At 45.4% G+C, this 13,051-nt stretch overlaps 1 protein-coding gene across 1 annotated transcript in view; it reads left to right on the top strand.

Moving 5' to 3' along the window:
- Positions 1-13,051, top strand: part of EXOC4 (exocyst complex component 4) — a 457,215-nt gene that overhangs the window by 112,147 nt on the left and 332,017 nt on the right. Inside the window, exon 8 of the mRNA XM_086610028.1 lies at positions 10,071-10,216. Coding sequence (XP_086466154.1) covers positions 10,071-10,216 — 146 coding nt within the window. The remainder of the gene's footprint in view (positions 1-10,070; positions 10,217-13,051) is intronic.

The raw sequence follows: 13,051 nt of genomic DNA, 5'->3' as shown, positions 1-13,051 counted from the left end.
TAAATAAATTTGTCATCAGTATTTGTTCTCCTTTTGTTAAAATAAATAAATAAAGCAGAAGAAGTGCTGGGAAAGCTGGCAAAAAAAGAGAGCCCAGCTCCCGTTCTCCTTTATGAAGGCCAGATAACTCAATTTCAGTGAAAATGCCTTAAAACTTTATGCATCACTAAGCTGGAGGTGACCTTCATCTGCTGAGGATGCCGGCAGTGGAGCCGCCGGGGGAGCTCGGGGAGCGCCCCACTCCCGGGGTGCCCGCTGGGCCGAGTTCACCCGGAGAGGTCTGAGATCTGAGAGAAATGGCCACACTGACACCAGGTCAGTGAGGATGGAACAGGAGCTGAGTTTCCCCTGCAACCGGTGGCGAGACGGCAGGTGGCCCCCCTGCAGCCAGGACAGACTTGATGGAGCACAGACCCACTCACAGGCTGTGGAGAAGCCACTTCAGAGAAGAGATGCCTGAGCCTGAGAACGGTTGTGAAGCATGGGAACAACAAGGCAGAGAGGCATCTAGAGTCCGTGGGACGACCCATGCCGGAGCGAGTGGCCACAACTCCCTAAGAATCCGAGACTGTGGTAAAGCCCGCACTGGGGCAATCCGATGGGGAAGGATTGCATCCTGCGGGTAGGACTCACGCTGGAGAAGTTTGTGCATTTTCCTTGTGAGTAGGGGATCCACTGGAGCAAGGGAAAATGGTGTAAGGACTCCTCTTCCTTTAAGAAAGGAGCGACAGTAACAACATGGATGAACTGACCTGTACTCCCCCAGTCCCTGTCCCTCTGCGCCGCTGGGGGAGGAGGTAGAGCCGGGAGGAAAAGGAAGGGGGGCGAAGGTGTTGTTTTTAAGATCTGGCTTTGTTTCTTTTTATCCTTTCAAGTAACTGTTAATAAATTGTTTTGCTTTAAGAAAGCCGAGTCTGTTTTGTCCAGGACCATGGTCGGTGGGTGCTCCCTCTGTTCTTGTCTTGACCCTCAACCCTTTTATTCTATTTTTCTCCTCTCCACTTCACTGGAGTGAGAGAGCGGCTGGGTGGGGTTTAGCTGCCAGATCGGCCTGAAGCACGACAACGGGATGAAGTTGGTAACGGTGAGAGACCTTTTGTCTTGTGTGTTTGCCAGCGGAAAGACAAATCCTCTCGTGCTCGCAGCAGCTGGGACAGTCAGTGGCTGCAAACCTCGCCCTGCGCGAGGCAGTGGCGTTTGTCTCAGTGGGACCAGGATTTCCCTTCAAATCCGTTCAGTCGGATCATGACGTGTCACAGGGCTGTTGATACATCAGAGGATTAATTAGTGAACACTTGCAGAAAACACCACTATTTCCATCGTTACGCTGGGCATTTGTTGCTGAACCAAAATCCTTTTCTTGAGAGATGTGGAGCTCAGCTCTGGAGTCCCCAACACAAGAAGGACATGGAGCTGCTGGAGTGAGTCCAGAGGAGGCCACAAAGATGATCCGAGGGCTGGAGCACCTCTGCTATGGAGACAGGCTGAGAGTGTTGGGGCTGTTCAGCCTGGAGAAGAGAAGACTCCGGGGTGACCTTATTGCAGCCTTCCAGTACTTAAAGGGGGCCTACAGGAAAGCTGGGGAGGGACTTTTTACAAGGGCATGTAGTGACAGGACAAGGGGCAATGGCTTTAAACTGAAAAAGGGGAGATCTAGATTAGATATAAGGAAGAAATTATTCCCTGTGAGGGTGCAGGGTGGTGAGGCACTGGAGCAGTTGTAAATGCCCCTGGCAGTGTTCAAGGCCAGGTTGGATGAGGCTTTGAGCAACGTGGTGTAGTGGAGGGTGTCCCTGCCCATGGCAGGGGGGTTGGAACTGGATGATCTTTGAGGTCCCTTCCAACCCAAACCATTCCATGATTCTGCGTAAGCTGTTACGGCCGCTTGCGTGGAGTGGGGAAAATGAGCTGCGTGCCGGCCAGCACTGCCTCGTTTGAGGGACCCGCTGCCTGAGGTTGACAGCTGTGACAGCACGTAATGGTTTCTCCTTTTGCTGTGCTAGCAACTGTGAAACCCATAATATTAGTGTGTATGTCTGGAGTGACTTCAGCTCATCTGTACACCAAGCAGAGTCAGAGCCCGTCATGCTGAGGTTGTGAAGTCCACGCACGTCTTATCAAAAGCGTGCGAAATGAAAAGGTTCTGGTTTGAAACTCTCCAAAGCAATCCGCGGAGGTGTGCGAGTCAGTGCCAATTAAAACAGCTTTAGAGAAGTTGTGGTTTTTAAAGTAGTTTTGAGGTTTGTTCCCCTCCCTTCCTTCCTCCCTGGAGGTAGATGCGCGTTCACAGGTCTACAGTAATAGTTGCGCTAATTGACAATTAGCGTTGATAATGAATGTAGTATCACTGGCAATGATAGTGTTATCTAAATAGTTTCTGGGGTTATTTTTCACTTTTTCCCCAAAATTAAAAAAAAAAAAAAAAAAAGGAATTCTTGCTTCTTGTACAGTAATGGAATTGGGTGATGCCTTGAGAGAATTAATTCTGGAAGGTTTTTTTATTATTATGTTTCGGTTAAATTAATTTCATGGGCAACAAGAGGATTAGATAAAGCAGGTTGTGCAGCATTAAACAGTACTCACGGCTGTCCCAGTTTTAGCTGGGACAGAGTTTTTTTTTTAACAGCCAGAAGAGCTCCCTGTTTTGGTTTCACTCAGAGGCTCACTCTGAGAAGAATGTTGATAGCAAGCTGATGTTTGTGGTTGGAAGTGAAACTCCAAGGACTTTTCAGTGTGCGGAGTACAGAAACACGGCAGGATAAGGGGGTAGCATAGCTGGGACAAGGGGGACACGATTCCCCTTGTCATTTGTGTGGAACTTAAGACTGAGGGCCAAACTGGCCAATTAGTATTCCATATCATGCAGCGTCATGCCCAGTATAAAAGCGAGGGTCAGCCGGGAAGAGGGGCTTTTGCGCTTTTGCTCTTTTTGCACTTTTGCTCTTTTGCGCTTGCTGCGCTGCTGCTCTGCTGTTTTTTTTTCTTTCTCTCTCTCTCTCTTTCTCTCCCTCTCTGCCCCTCTCTATTTCGGGGCCTCGCGTTCGTCCGGGATTTGCAGTTTTCGGGACGAGACGGGCTTCGCATACGAGGGGTGGTGAGCACCTACATTGTATTAAATCATCTGTATTAAATCACTCTTATCTCAACCCACGGGTTTCACGTTTATCCTTTAATTCTCTCCCTCATTCCTGGGGGTGGGGGAGGGGGAGTGACCGGCTGTGTGTGGGGCGGTTCAACATAACCCACGACAACGGCGCCTAAAAATTGTTTTTGTTCTTTCAGACTTACCTTATGGCTCTGTCCTTCGTCGTGTTTGCTATGTGTGTACTCAGCCCCTGTTCTCGACATGGTGCAACTAACTGCAGAAAGCTCAGTGCTCTTAGAATTCCATTAACTGCTACTTTTTAATTTTTTTAAATTCCACAATTACTGCAGCATTTTAATTATTAAGACTTTTGATACAGCAAATTACTGGGTAATTAGCTATAGGCTACTGTCTTGCATAGAACACCGCTGCTTTTCTTGTCTGATTCTGGCCCTTTGCTAGCAGTTACCTCCTGTCTCCAGAGCCTCAAGAATGGTGCTTCTTCTCATATGTTTACAAAGAAGTAAGTGCATGTGACAGTTTTGCATCCTACTGGAACTCCCAGCTTTTTCTTTTAGGATTCATTTGCAGTTGCTTTTGTTGCCCCTGAAATCATCAGCTCTGGAGTCCCCAACACAAGAAGGACATGGAGCTGTTGGAGCAGGTCCAGAGGAGGCCACGAAGATGATCTGAGGGCTGGAGCACCTCTGCTCTGGAGACAGGCTGAGAGAGTTGGGGCTGTTCAGCCTGGAGAAGAGAAGGCTCTGGGGGGACCTTCCAGCACCTTCCAGTACTTAAAGGGGCTACAAGAAAGCTGGAGAGGGGCTTTGGACAAGAGTGTGTAGTGATAGGACATGGGGCAATGGCTTTAAACTGAAAGAGGGGAGATTTATATTGGATATAAGGAAGAAATTTTTTACATTGAGGGTGGTGAGGCACTGGGACATGTTGCCCAGAGAAGTTGTGTCTGCCCCATCCCTGGAAGTGTTCAAGGCCAGGTTGGATGGGGCTCTGAGCAACCTGGTGTAGTGGAGGGTGTCCCTGCCCATGGCAGGGGGGTTGGAACTGGATGATCTTCAAGGTCCTTTCCAACCCAACCCATTCTATGATCCATGGCTGAATCTCTCAGGAATGTTCTGCCTTTCCTTGATGCATGCCTCATGGTTTGCTGTCACCAGGCATCTCCGTACATCCCGATTAAACCAGGATAATTTGAACATGCTGGTTTTTTTTTAACCAACTTCCTTCATTGAAAACCCGTTAGGAAATCTCCCTTCCACTTTGTAATCTCACTGTCAGATTCCTCCGCCTAGGTCTAACCAAAATGTGACTCCAAAGCCTTCTCAGAAGCTGATGCAACTCAGGAGGTGTCTACATAGAATCATAGAATGGTTTGGGTTGGAAAGGACCTTTTTGCCTCCTACAGTTCCTTCAAAGTGCAAGCGAGGTAGCCATCATTTGTAGTTTCGTGCCCAGTGGTTGCCAGAGACAGGCCTGGGTGAGAAGTTTCCAGTGGCACAAACCTATTCACCAGACTTTACCAGGGGCTGTTTTTGTTCCCTGCATCTACTCGAAGTGGTAGCTGAAGGTGCTGTGTCGCAGTAGGGCTTTGAACACTGATGGTTCCGTCGGGCGAGAGGTGTCGCCGAGCGGTGCGACGGCTTTATTAAATCTCCAGATTATAAGGAGCTGTTGTGATCTTCTCGGCCGACCTCTCCGTAAAGCAAGCCGTGGTACTTTTGGGAATTAATTCCTGTTTGAAAGTGGGCACGTGCATCAGAAGGGCACCCAGTCTCGACTGGGAGTGCGGGGGGAAAATCAGTGATAGACAATACAGTGTAACTTTGATGTAAGTGGTTCATTATGCTCTGGAAATGTGTGCCTACCCGTTCGTCAAAGCCTGTCCAGCTTCAGCTTTTCAGTATTTGTTTTTTTTTAAAAAATTCATTAGTGAAGATTTTTTTTTTTCATCAGTTCTGTGCCCTCTGCTGCATGCTCACAGACTGATCCAGCAACCTCTCAGCCTTCTCTTCGCTAAGCTAACAAGACTGAGCTCATGGCTTCTTGGTGTTTTACTGTAAGTCATGCCTTCCAGCTTTTTAGTAATTTCCAGGCTGCTTCTGTGCACCCTTCCACTCCTTCTCCCTGATCTTTGTTTATGAGTGCCAGGTTGTAGATGCCCCATCCAGGTGGGATGGGGCTTTGGGCAACCTGGTGTAGTGGAGGGTGTCCCTGCCCATGGCAGGGGGGTTGGAACTGGATGGTCTTTGAGGTCCCTTCCAACACAAACCCTTCTATGATTCATTCTAGGGTTCCTTTTGGCGTTCCAGGTGTGAGACCAATACAGAGCGATGCTGTAAACTTTTACTTCTGACAAAGCTCTCTGCTTTATAGAACCATTTCCAATTAGCTAATTAATGCCTGTTGTCTCAGTGGGACCGTCTCTGCTGTTGATTATCTTCAATATTCCCGCATTTCGTAGGGTCACAGCTTTGCACAATAATCCTATAGATGATGACATTTTTTCTTCCCCAAAGTGTAGAGATTTACCTCTGCTGACATTGACATTCTTACAGGAGATTGATTTTACTATGAAAAATAATAATATACTATGAAAAGATAGTATTAAACAAAATAATAATATATGAAAAATTCTATTATTCTGTTAACGCTGTGTTCACTTTTATTATTTACCATTTCCCCCCAAACCATTAGAATTCACAAACCTTCTGTAGTCATTATTTTCATAGGAATTTGAAATGGGAGAAGTTCTGGTCAATTCAGTCCGGAAAGGAGTTGCTGCAGCCACTCTTGTATGTGCTTTCATTGTCTGATTGAGCTTCTTCGAATTATTATTGTTTAGAAAATGAAGACAGACCCAACTTAGGCTGAAAATTAGATTTCTATCCAACAGAAGAGAATGGTTCTGCAATAGTCTTGTATCCCTTGGAATACAGAGGACAAAAGGAGAGAGGAATTAAGACTTCTGGGACCTCACAAAATCCAATATTGGTGGTTTCCTCATTTCTAGTTGTATGTGAAGGATCTCGTCGTGTGCCTGCCTGTTTTGCTGTGTTGACTTTTAGTGTTTTGGTTTTTGGTAGTTCCTTCGTAGAAATACAACTTTTTCTCTCTCTCTTTTTATTTAAAGCTAAATTTGTCATCATCATAAGAATATTGGTTAGCCAAGATCTGTGTTCTGTAAATCCATGTCGCTGGACATGAATTCTGTTGTTCTCCCTTAATTCTTTTTCAATAGAGTCTTCTGTCATCTGTTCTGTGACTTTGTCCGTGATCAATATAAGGTGGAGAGGCCAGTAATTACCTGGTCATCCCAGTCACCCTTGCAAAACTCATGGTATGGTGTTAGTTTTCGTTTGTTTTTTTTCTGGACCCCCCCAAATATATGAGGGCATAATGAAAATCAGTGTTGATGATGCAGAGTTTGAAACTGTCATAATTTTCTGATGGAGCACACTGTTCCCACGGCAGCATCCATCTTAATTGAGAGTATATGAGGATGTGAAATACTTATTTACAGCTTTTGATTGATGGAATAGAGCTTATTGCAGCCTTCCAGTACTTAAAGGGAGTCTACAGGAAAGCTGGAGAGGGACTGTGGACAAGGGCATGTAGTGACAGGACAAGGGGCAATGGCTTTAAACTGGAAGAGGGGAGATTTAGATTAGATATAAGGAAGAAATTCTTCCCTCTGAGGGTGGTGAGGCACTGACACAGGTTGCCCAGAGAAGCTGTGGCTGCCCCATCCCTGGAAGTGTTCAAGGCCAGGTTGGATGAGGCTTTGGGCAACCTGGTGTAGTGGAGGGTGTCCCTGCCCATGGCAGGGGGATTGGAACTAGATGATCTTTAAGGTCCCTTCCAGCCCAAACCATTCCATGATTCTATGGTTATTCATAACTCAGACCTCCTCTCTAAAACCTTACAAGATGTACAAATAATGAATGAATTTGGCTGTTGCTCCGTGGCCGGGCATGTTTTATTGCCCGTGCTTTGTTCATAGGTCAATCTTGGGCACGGTGAGACATAACGACTTACAGAGCTTCTCGTGGGGCTCAGCCAAAGAATAAAAATGTGGATCTGGAGAGCCGCAGGGGCAAGCCACGGTCAGACGCAGAAGCAGGTTTGTTCTTGCCCCCTCGCAGTTCAGAAAGGCAGTGTAGTGCAAGCTGGTATCGGGTCAGCGTGACAGACAGCCTGCACATACTGATGTGACCTTTGGAATTTTGAGAATTCCATTAAGCCTCCAAATCTGTTAAGTATTGCTTTTTCAATAAAACATTTTCTATTAATTTTCATTTCCAAAGAGCGATTGGAGAAAAGAGTGCTTTGTTCTCGTGCTTTTACGTACGACTTTACTTGTTTGACATTGATGTAAATACACGACACGGGTGGCAGAATTCAACCACGGAGCAGAAAGTCCAAAGTCCTTGTTATAGATGAATGGGATGTTGCAAACTTTCCAGTCACTCATAAATCTTGCCCTACGTCCATGTGATTAATGTCTAACAAGGTTTTTGATTGATGGCTTAGCAACTACTAATCGGGTGTTATGGGACCAAATCCTGAAATCCCTTACTTGGTTGGTTAAGGCAAGCTCCCGTTCGCTTAGATAGGCAGGAAAATGTCTCGTTTTTCTTTTCTTTTCAGTGGATTTTGAAGTTTGAGCTTGCTGTGGTTTTTAATAAGTACACGGCCAAGCCACGACTTCTAACATTGAAATATGATACTTATTAAAATCCTCTCCTAGGACCATGGGAGCAGAACAACTGGGTAACTTTGACTGTCCAGACATAGGGAATAAATTGAGGCCGATGACACCGGGCAAAGGCCACGCGTTCCACAACGCCATGAGAAACGGAAACTTGGGGCTGCTGTTTGAAGCGAGTAGCTGGCCAGATTTTCAAACTGGAGAGTTTTTCAACGCGTTAATCACGTTGCTTAAAAATTAGGAGGGTTTTAATCTTCATGCTGCGGTTATAAGCGGAATGTGGGGTACGGTGGAGATCTGTCCTGTCTTACCTTCTCTCCCGCTGGGCTGTGAATTGTAACCGCTCAGCCGTGCTTACGCTGAATTACTTCGTTGTGAAGAGTTTGTGTAACTGTTGAGTACGGGCACCGGAGCAGAAAGAGCTCGGATCCGTCTAGCACGGTTTCTGCTATGCCTGAATTTTATAACTTAAAGATGAACTTTGAGAACAGTTACCAAAACCGGCCATTTTCACTTCTTTTACAGCTTTTTGCTTTGTCAGAGCCTCGCGTCTAACCGTCCTGCCCTGCCTATCTAGTCATACCATAAATGAACAATTTTCTCTTTTTTTTTTTTCCTAATCTGTGGTGCTTTCAGAACTCTTCAGAATATCTAACCACAAATTCATCTTTTATTTCTCTATTTCACTTTTTAACCAACAGGGATAACTCATTATGTTCATCACTCAAACCTCTGTTGGCTTATTGTAATCTTGGAGCCGAGTACTGTATTACACACGTTCCATTTCTCAGTCCTGGATACAAAGTGACACCAGAATCGTGGAATCCATTATAAATAGGTTTCATCCATAATGGGAGAACAAATTGCTATGTGTTTTTCTTTTTTTTTTTTTTTTTTTTTTAGAAAAACTTGATTAAGTTTGAGGGTTTAATTACATTTTTGTGGTGATTTTAGGGTTGTTAATTCAAGTAGAGAAGATGAAATGCAAATGCGCAAATACAAACGGATTTGGTAAATTACTGTTAAAAATTAGCACAGTGATTATTTTTTACCCTTAACAATACACGTGCATTTTAAAAGCTTGTGCTCAGGTAAAGTTTTAATTGAGGTGTTTTAGGAGTTGAAGTTTCTTTGTGTTTCTATTATTTTTTTCCCGAGCTATCCTGAATTGTTTCTAATTAGGGGCATGATACCATTTGCCTAGACATTTATTCCGGTGTAATTTGTTTAAACTTAGACAGCACAGTACTGATGTATTCCTTTTTTTTTACAGACAGCTCTCTTTGATGGCCTGTGACTAGCTAATTATTAAAATGGAACACATCACTAATAGCCTCCGAGTAGGTAGAATTTTCGGAAAATAAATAGTGACTTTCTGAACGCACTGACAAAAGTTAATTTTTAAGGGCTTTCTTTCTGTCTTCAGACACAAAGAAATTAAAAGTGAATGACTCGCAATCCGTTTCTGCTTCTGCACCATGGAGTTGCTTAAATAGCATCAAATACCGAGCTACTGCTCCGGGCTGCAAGAGTGTCACAGGGGGGACCCTCACCTCGCCAAGGGACCCCCCAACCCCTTAATGAGTCTGTTGGGCTGAAGGAAAATCAATCCTAAACTGTGTTGGCAGAACTGGCAGCTGTGGGAATTCATATTTTCAGTGGTAAAAGTAGTAGGTTTGGTTTGGGAGCTATTAAAGGGGAATTTTTGCAGCTTTCCCAGGGTTTTTTCCAGCATACGTGACCTCCAGCACGTGCACCTGAACACACGCATGGATATTTTATATTTCTACATATAAATATATAGAAAAATATTTAGGTATACTATGCGTGTATAAAATATGGGGTTTTTATCTAAACAGACCAATTTTGCTAACCTTTATGTTTTTGAGAAATCAGTGTGTAAAGGCCAGCCAACAACCACCCACCGTCGCCCTGTTGCTGCTGCTGCTGGAACCAGTTTGGGGAGGAGTGGGGATGTCTTGCAAGATACCTTTGTTACCATCAGGGTTTTGCAGCAGATAGAGTTGGTCAAGTAAATTAAAACGAGCTTTTACCAAATTAGTGGCAGTGACATGTAAGTCGCTAGGATCACATTTCTAAAAATAAAGCTTGGTTTCTGTGAATTAGATTTATTTTTTTTTTTCAATTTTCGTTACTTTGTAAGACTGGAAAATGAATTAAAGATCCTAAACGTTCAAGTTACATTATACTGCTGTTTTATTTTGAATGCTGAGCTCCCCTTCCCTTCACTGGCAGATGCTGCTGACGGAGTATCTGGATATGAAGAACACCCGCACTGCCTCGGAGCCGTCCGCCCAGCTCAGCTACGCCAGCTCGGGGCGGGAATTCGCAGCGTTCTTCGCCAAGAAGAAACCACAAAGACCTAAAAACCCTTTGTTCAAGTGAGTTGCTGGGGTGATGTTAAAGCTGTGCCTGAGTTGTCTCTGGTCCCTCAAATAGGGTGCGACGCCGGCTGCTCATCGCGGTTTCGCGGCGCGGGAGGAGCGTGAGTGTTGAGGTGGAGACTTCTTGCCTGAAGCTGGAGCTTCGGTCAGGTCGCTGTTATGGATTCATCGCTGGTTTTTAGTGTGTGGCTTTTTCCCAGGGCTCATCTCGGGACTGAGATCCCATCAAACAAGCTGCTGCAAAGCACACAGTGATACGTTATGCCTGTCTTTGTCCATGGTAAATTCCGGACCCGTTAAGGAGAGCGATAAAGGAGACTGGGCAAAGAGAATTAAGATAATTGTATAATTACTAGATAGACTAAGCACTTAATCCTGTCACTAACGCCTTTAATTCGGAGTTCAGAGTGGAAAGAATTAAGTGGTTGAGAGGAGAGTGTAAGAGAGCGGATGAGAGGCTGGGTGGCCAGGGGAAGGATTTGGGTGAACAAATTCCATGTGCAAGGAGAAGAAATGGGGAGTTGTTGGTGAGCAGCACTGTTAGGAGAGGAGAGATGCTCTTGTTATTACACACAGATTCAGGGCAGCTGTGCTGAACTTTCATCTCTTGTTGTGACTATGTGTGCTGGTCATCCTCTTTGGGGCAGTTGTGGCTGCCCCATCCCTGGCAGTGTTCAAGGCCAGGTTGGATGAGGCTTTGGGCAACCTGGTGTAGTGGAGGGTGTCCCTGCCCATGGCAGGGGGGTTGGAACTGGATGATCTTTGAAGTCCCTTCCAACCCAAACCATTCTATGATTCTATAATTCTTTGGCCTCTTGAGGGTTTTGAGGGACACCAAAATGTGCTGGTTTTGGCAGTGGATGCTCCAAATTCAAAGATCACAGTTTCCTCAGCTCTGCCAGCATAACTGCGTGTGGGGCTGCTCCCTAACTCAGTACTGCCAAAATAGTCTTTTAAAACAATTTTTTTTTTACAATGAGATTGTTCAAAAACTGTTGGTGAGAGAATAAACAAGTTTCATGGTAGGTTTGAGGGAACGGCAGAGTGGAGCAGCGGTGGGGAGTACCAGCAGCTTGAGGCATTAACCTTGTAACCGTGCTTAGCTGCAGCAGGAACGGTGTATCTGGTGGGTGCTCAGCACCCCTCTGGGCTGCAATGCTGCTGCAGGGCTGGGGCTGTTTTTCACTACCCGTCTGAGCGGTGCTGAGCCTTATGAGGCTCCAAGGCTAAAAAAATCTGGTGGAATATTTGCTGGAGGGGGAAGTGAGCTGGTGTTTTCACCCCTTATTTGCTGGAGATGAGGATCCATGAAGTCTGTCTGTGTGTGTGGGTTGTTTTTTTGTTATGTTTTGTTTTTTTAATAAAGAACCCCTTATTTGTGATTGGGGGTAGATTGTTATATGGTGGGGAGATAATGTAAGAACTTTAGTAATGGGAAAGGATGAGAGCAATTGGTGGTTTTGGACAAGTAGGAGGGGAGTTTTGTGTTCTGGGACTTCTTTACAGATTGTTTGTTGTTTTGGTGGTGGTTGTTGTTGTTGTGTTTTCCCCCCCCCCCCCCAGCTAGAACTTATTTGTTGATTATCCAGAACTCCCCGTGCTTTGCCCCATGCACATGAGTATCTGCTGGCCGTGTTCTCATCACACCTAAGGTCCCAGTTAGAAATGGAAGTCTTCTGCGCTGCCTTCTCTCCCTCTCCCAGCATGAGCTGTCTGTAATCTTCTGTTATTAGAAGGTTAACTGTTGCCTGGAGGATCTCAGAGGTGCCTCCTGCCCCTGTCAACCCATAGTTATTCCCCTCACCCTTTTTATTTATTTTTTTTTTAACACTCCCATGGCTGTTTGCGTTGAGAATTGCACTCTTTGAATTTACTCTGCCTTTCAGATGCCTGTTGGAGCAAAATAGATGTGCTCACCTTCTCGTAGCGCGTCGCTTCTTGGGTGTGCTTGGACCATTAAAGTCTGAGGAATAAGGGTGCTCTGATTCACCTACAGCAGTTTGAGGCTGTGCATTAGTTTGTCAGCAGAGAGTGAAGGTGGTTGTAATTGTTTCGAGGGAAGGAGCGTAACCTCGTCGGAGCAGCATGTCTCTTACCACTCCTGGTCCTGTCACAGAGTCATTGCCGGCACCGCCGTGACAGCAGCACTTCTTGGGATCTCTTATTTGGTTATCTGTCTTCTGTCAGCTGTCACCGTATCTGTGGAAATCTCCGTTGAAATGGAATTTCTCAGTCCACTGAGGGATGTACGTGTTTGATGGAGTGTTATTCTTGTCTCCGCTCCCATCTTCGGTGCCAAGCTGCAAGGCTCCTTTTTGTGCTTTTCCATTAGCTCCGTCCAAATCAGAGGAGCCATCCACTTGTTGTCAGAATATCTGCATTTAACTCCTCGCTGCAGAAGTCTCTTAGGTCAGGGCTCCACCTTGTGTTTTGCTCACAGATGGATGCAGGTGTTTGTGATATCTTGTGATAGCTTGCTGTAAGCTAATTGTATAAATATTAAGTACTTTTGCTAGTTATGTATTGTAGCGTTTGGAAAAGACTTTGAATCTGTGATTCCGTCTTTAAAATGGGTGTAATTTTCTAGAAAGAAAGAAAAAAAAGTCATGATGTATTTAATTGTTTCATCATAGAATCATAGAATGGTTTGGGTTGGAAGGGACCTCAAAGATCATCCAGTTCCAACCCCCCTGCCACGGGCAGGGACACCCTCCACTACACCAGGTTGCTCAATGCCCCATCCATCAATGCTCAATGCACTTCCCTGGCAGTGTTCAAGGCCATGTTGGATGAGGCTTTGGGCAACCTGGTGTAGTGGAGGGTTTCCCTGCC

Source organism: Tauraco erythrolophus, chromosome 4, assembly GCF_009769465.1.
Source record: "Tauraco erythrolophus isolate bTauEry1 chromosome 4, bTauEry1.pri, whole genome shotgun sequence".
NCBI lineage: Eukaryota > Metazoa > Chordata > Aves > Musophagiformes > Musophagidae > Tauraco > Tauraco erythrolophus.
Note: the sequence above shows the minus strand (reverse complement) of the source record. Positions and strands in the feature narration are given on the sequence as shown.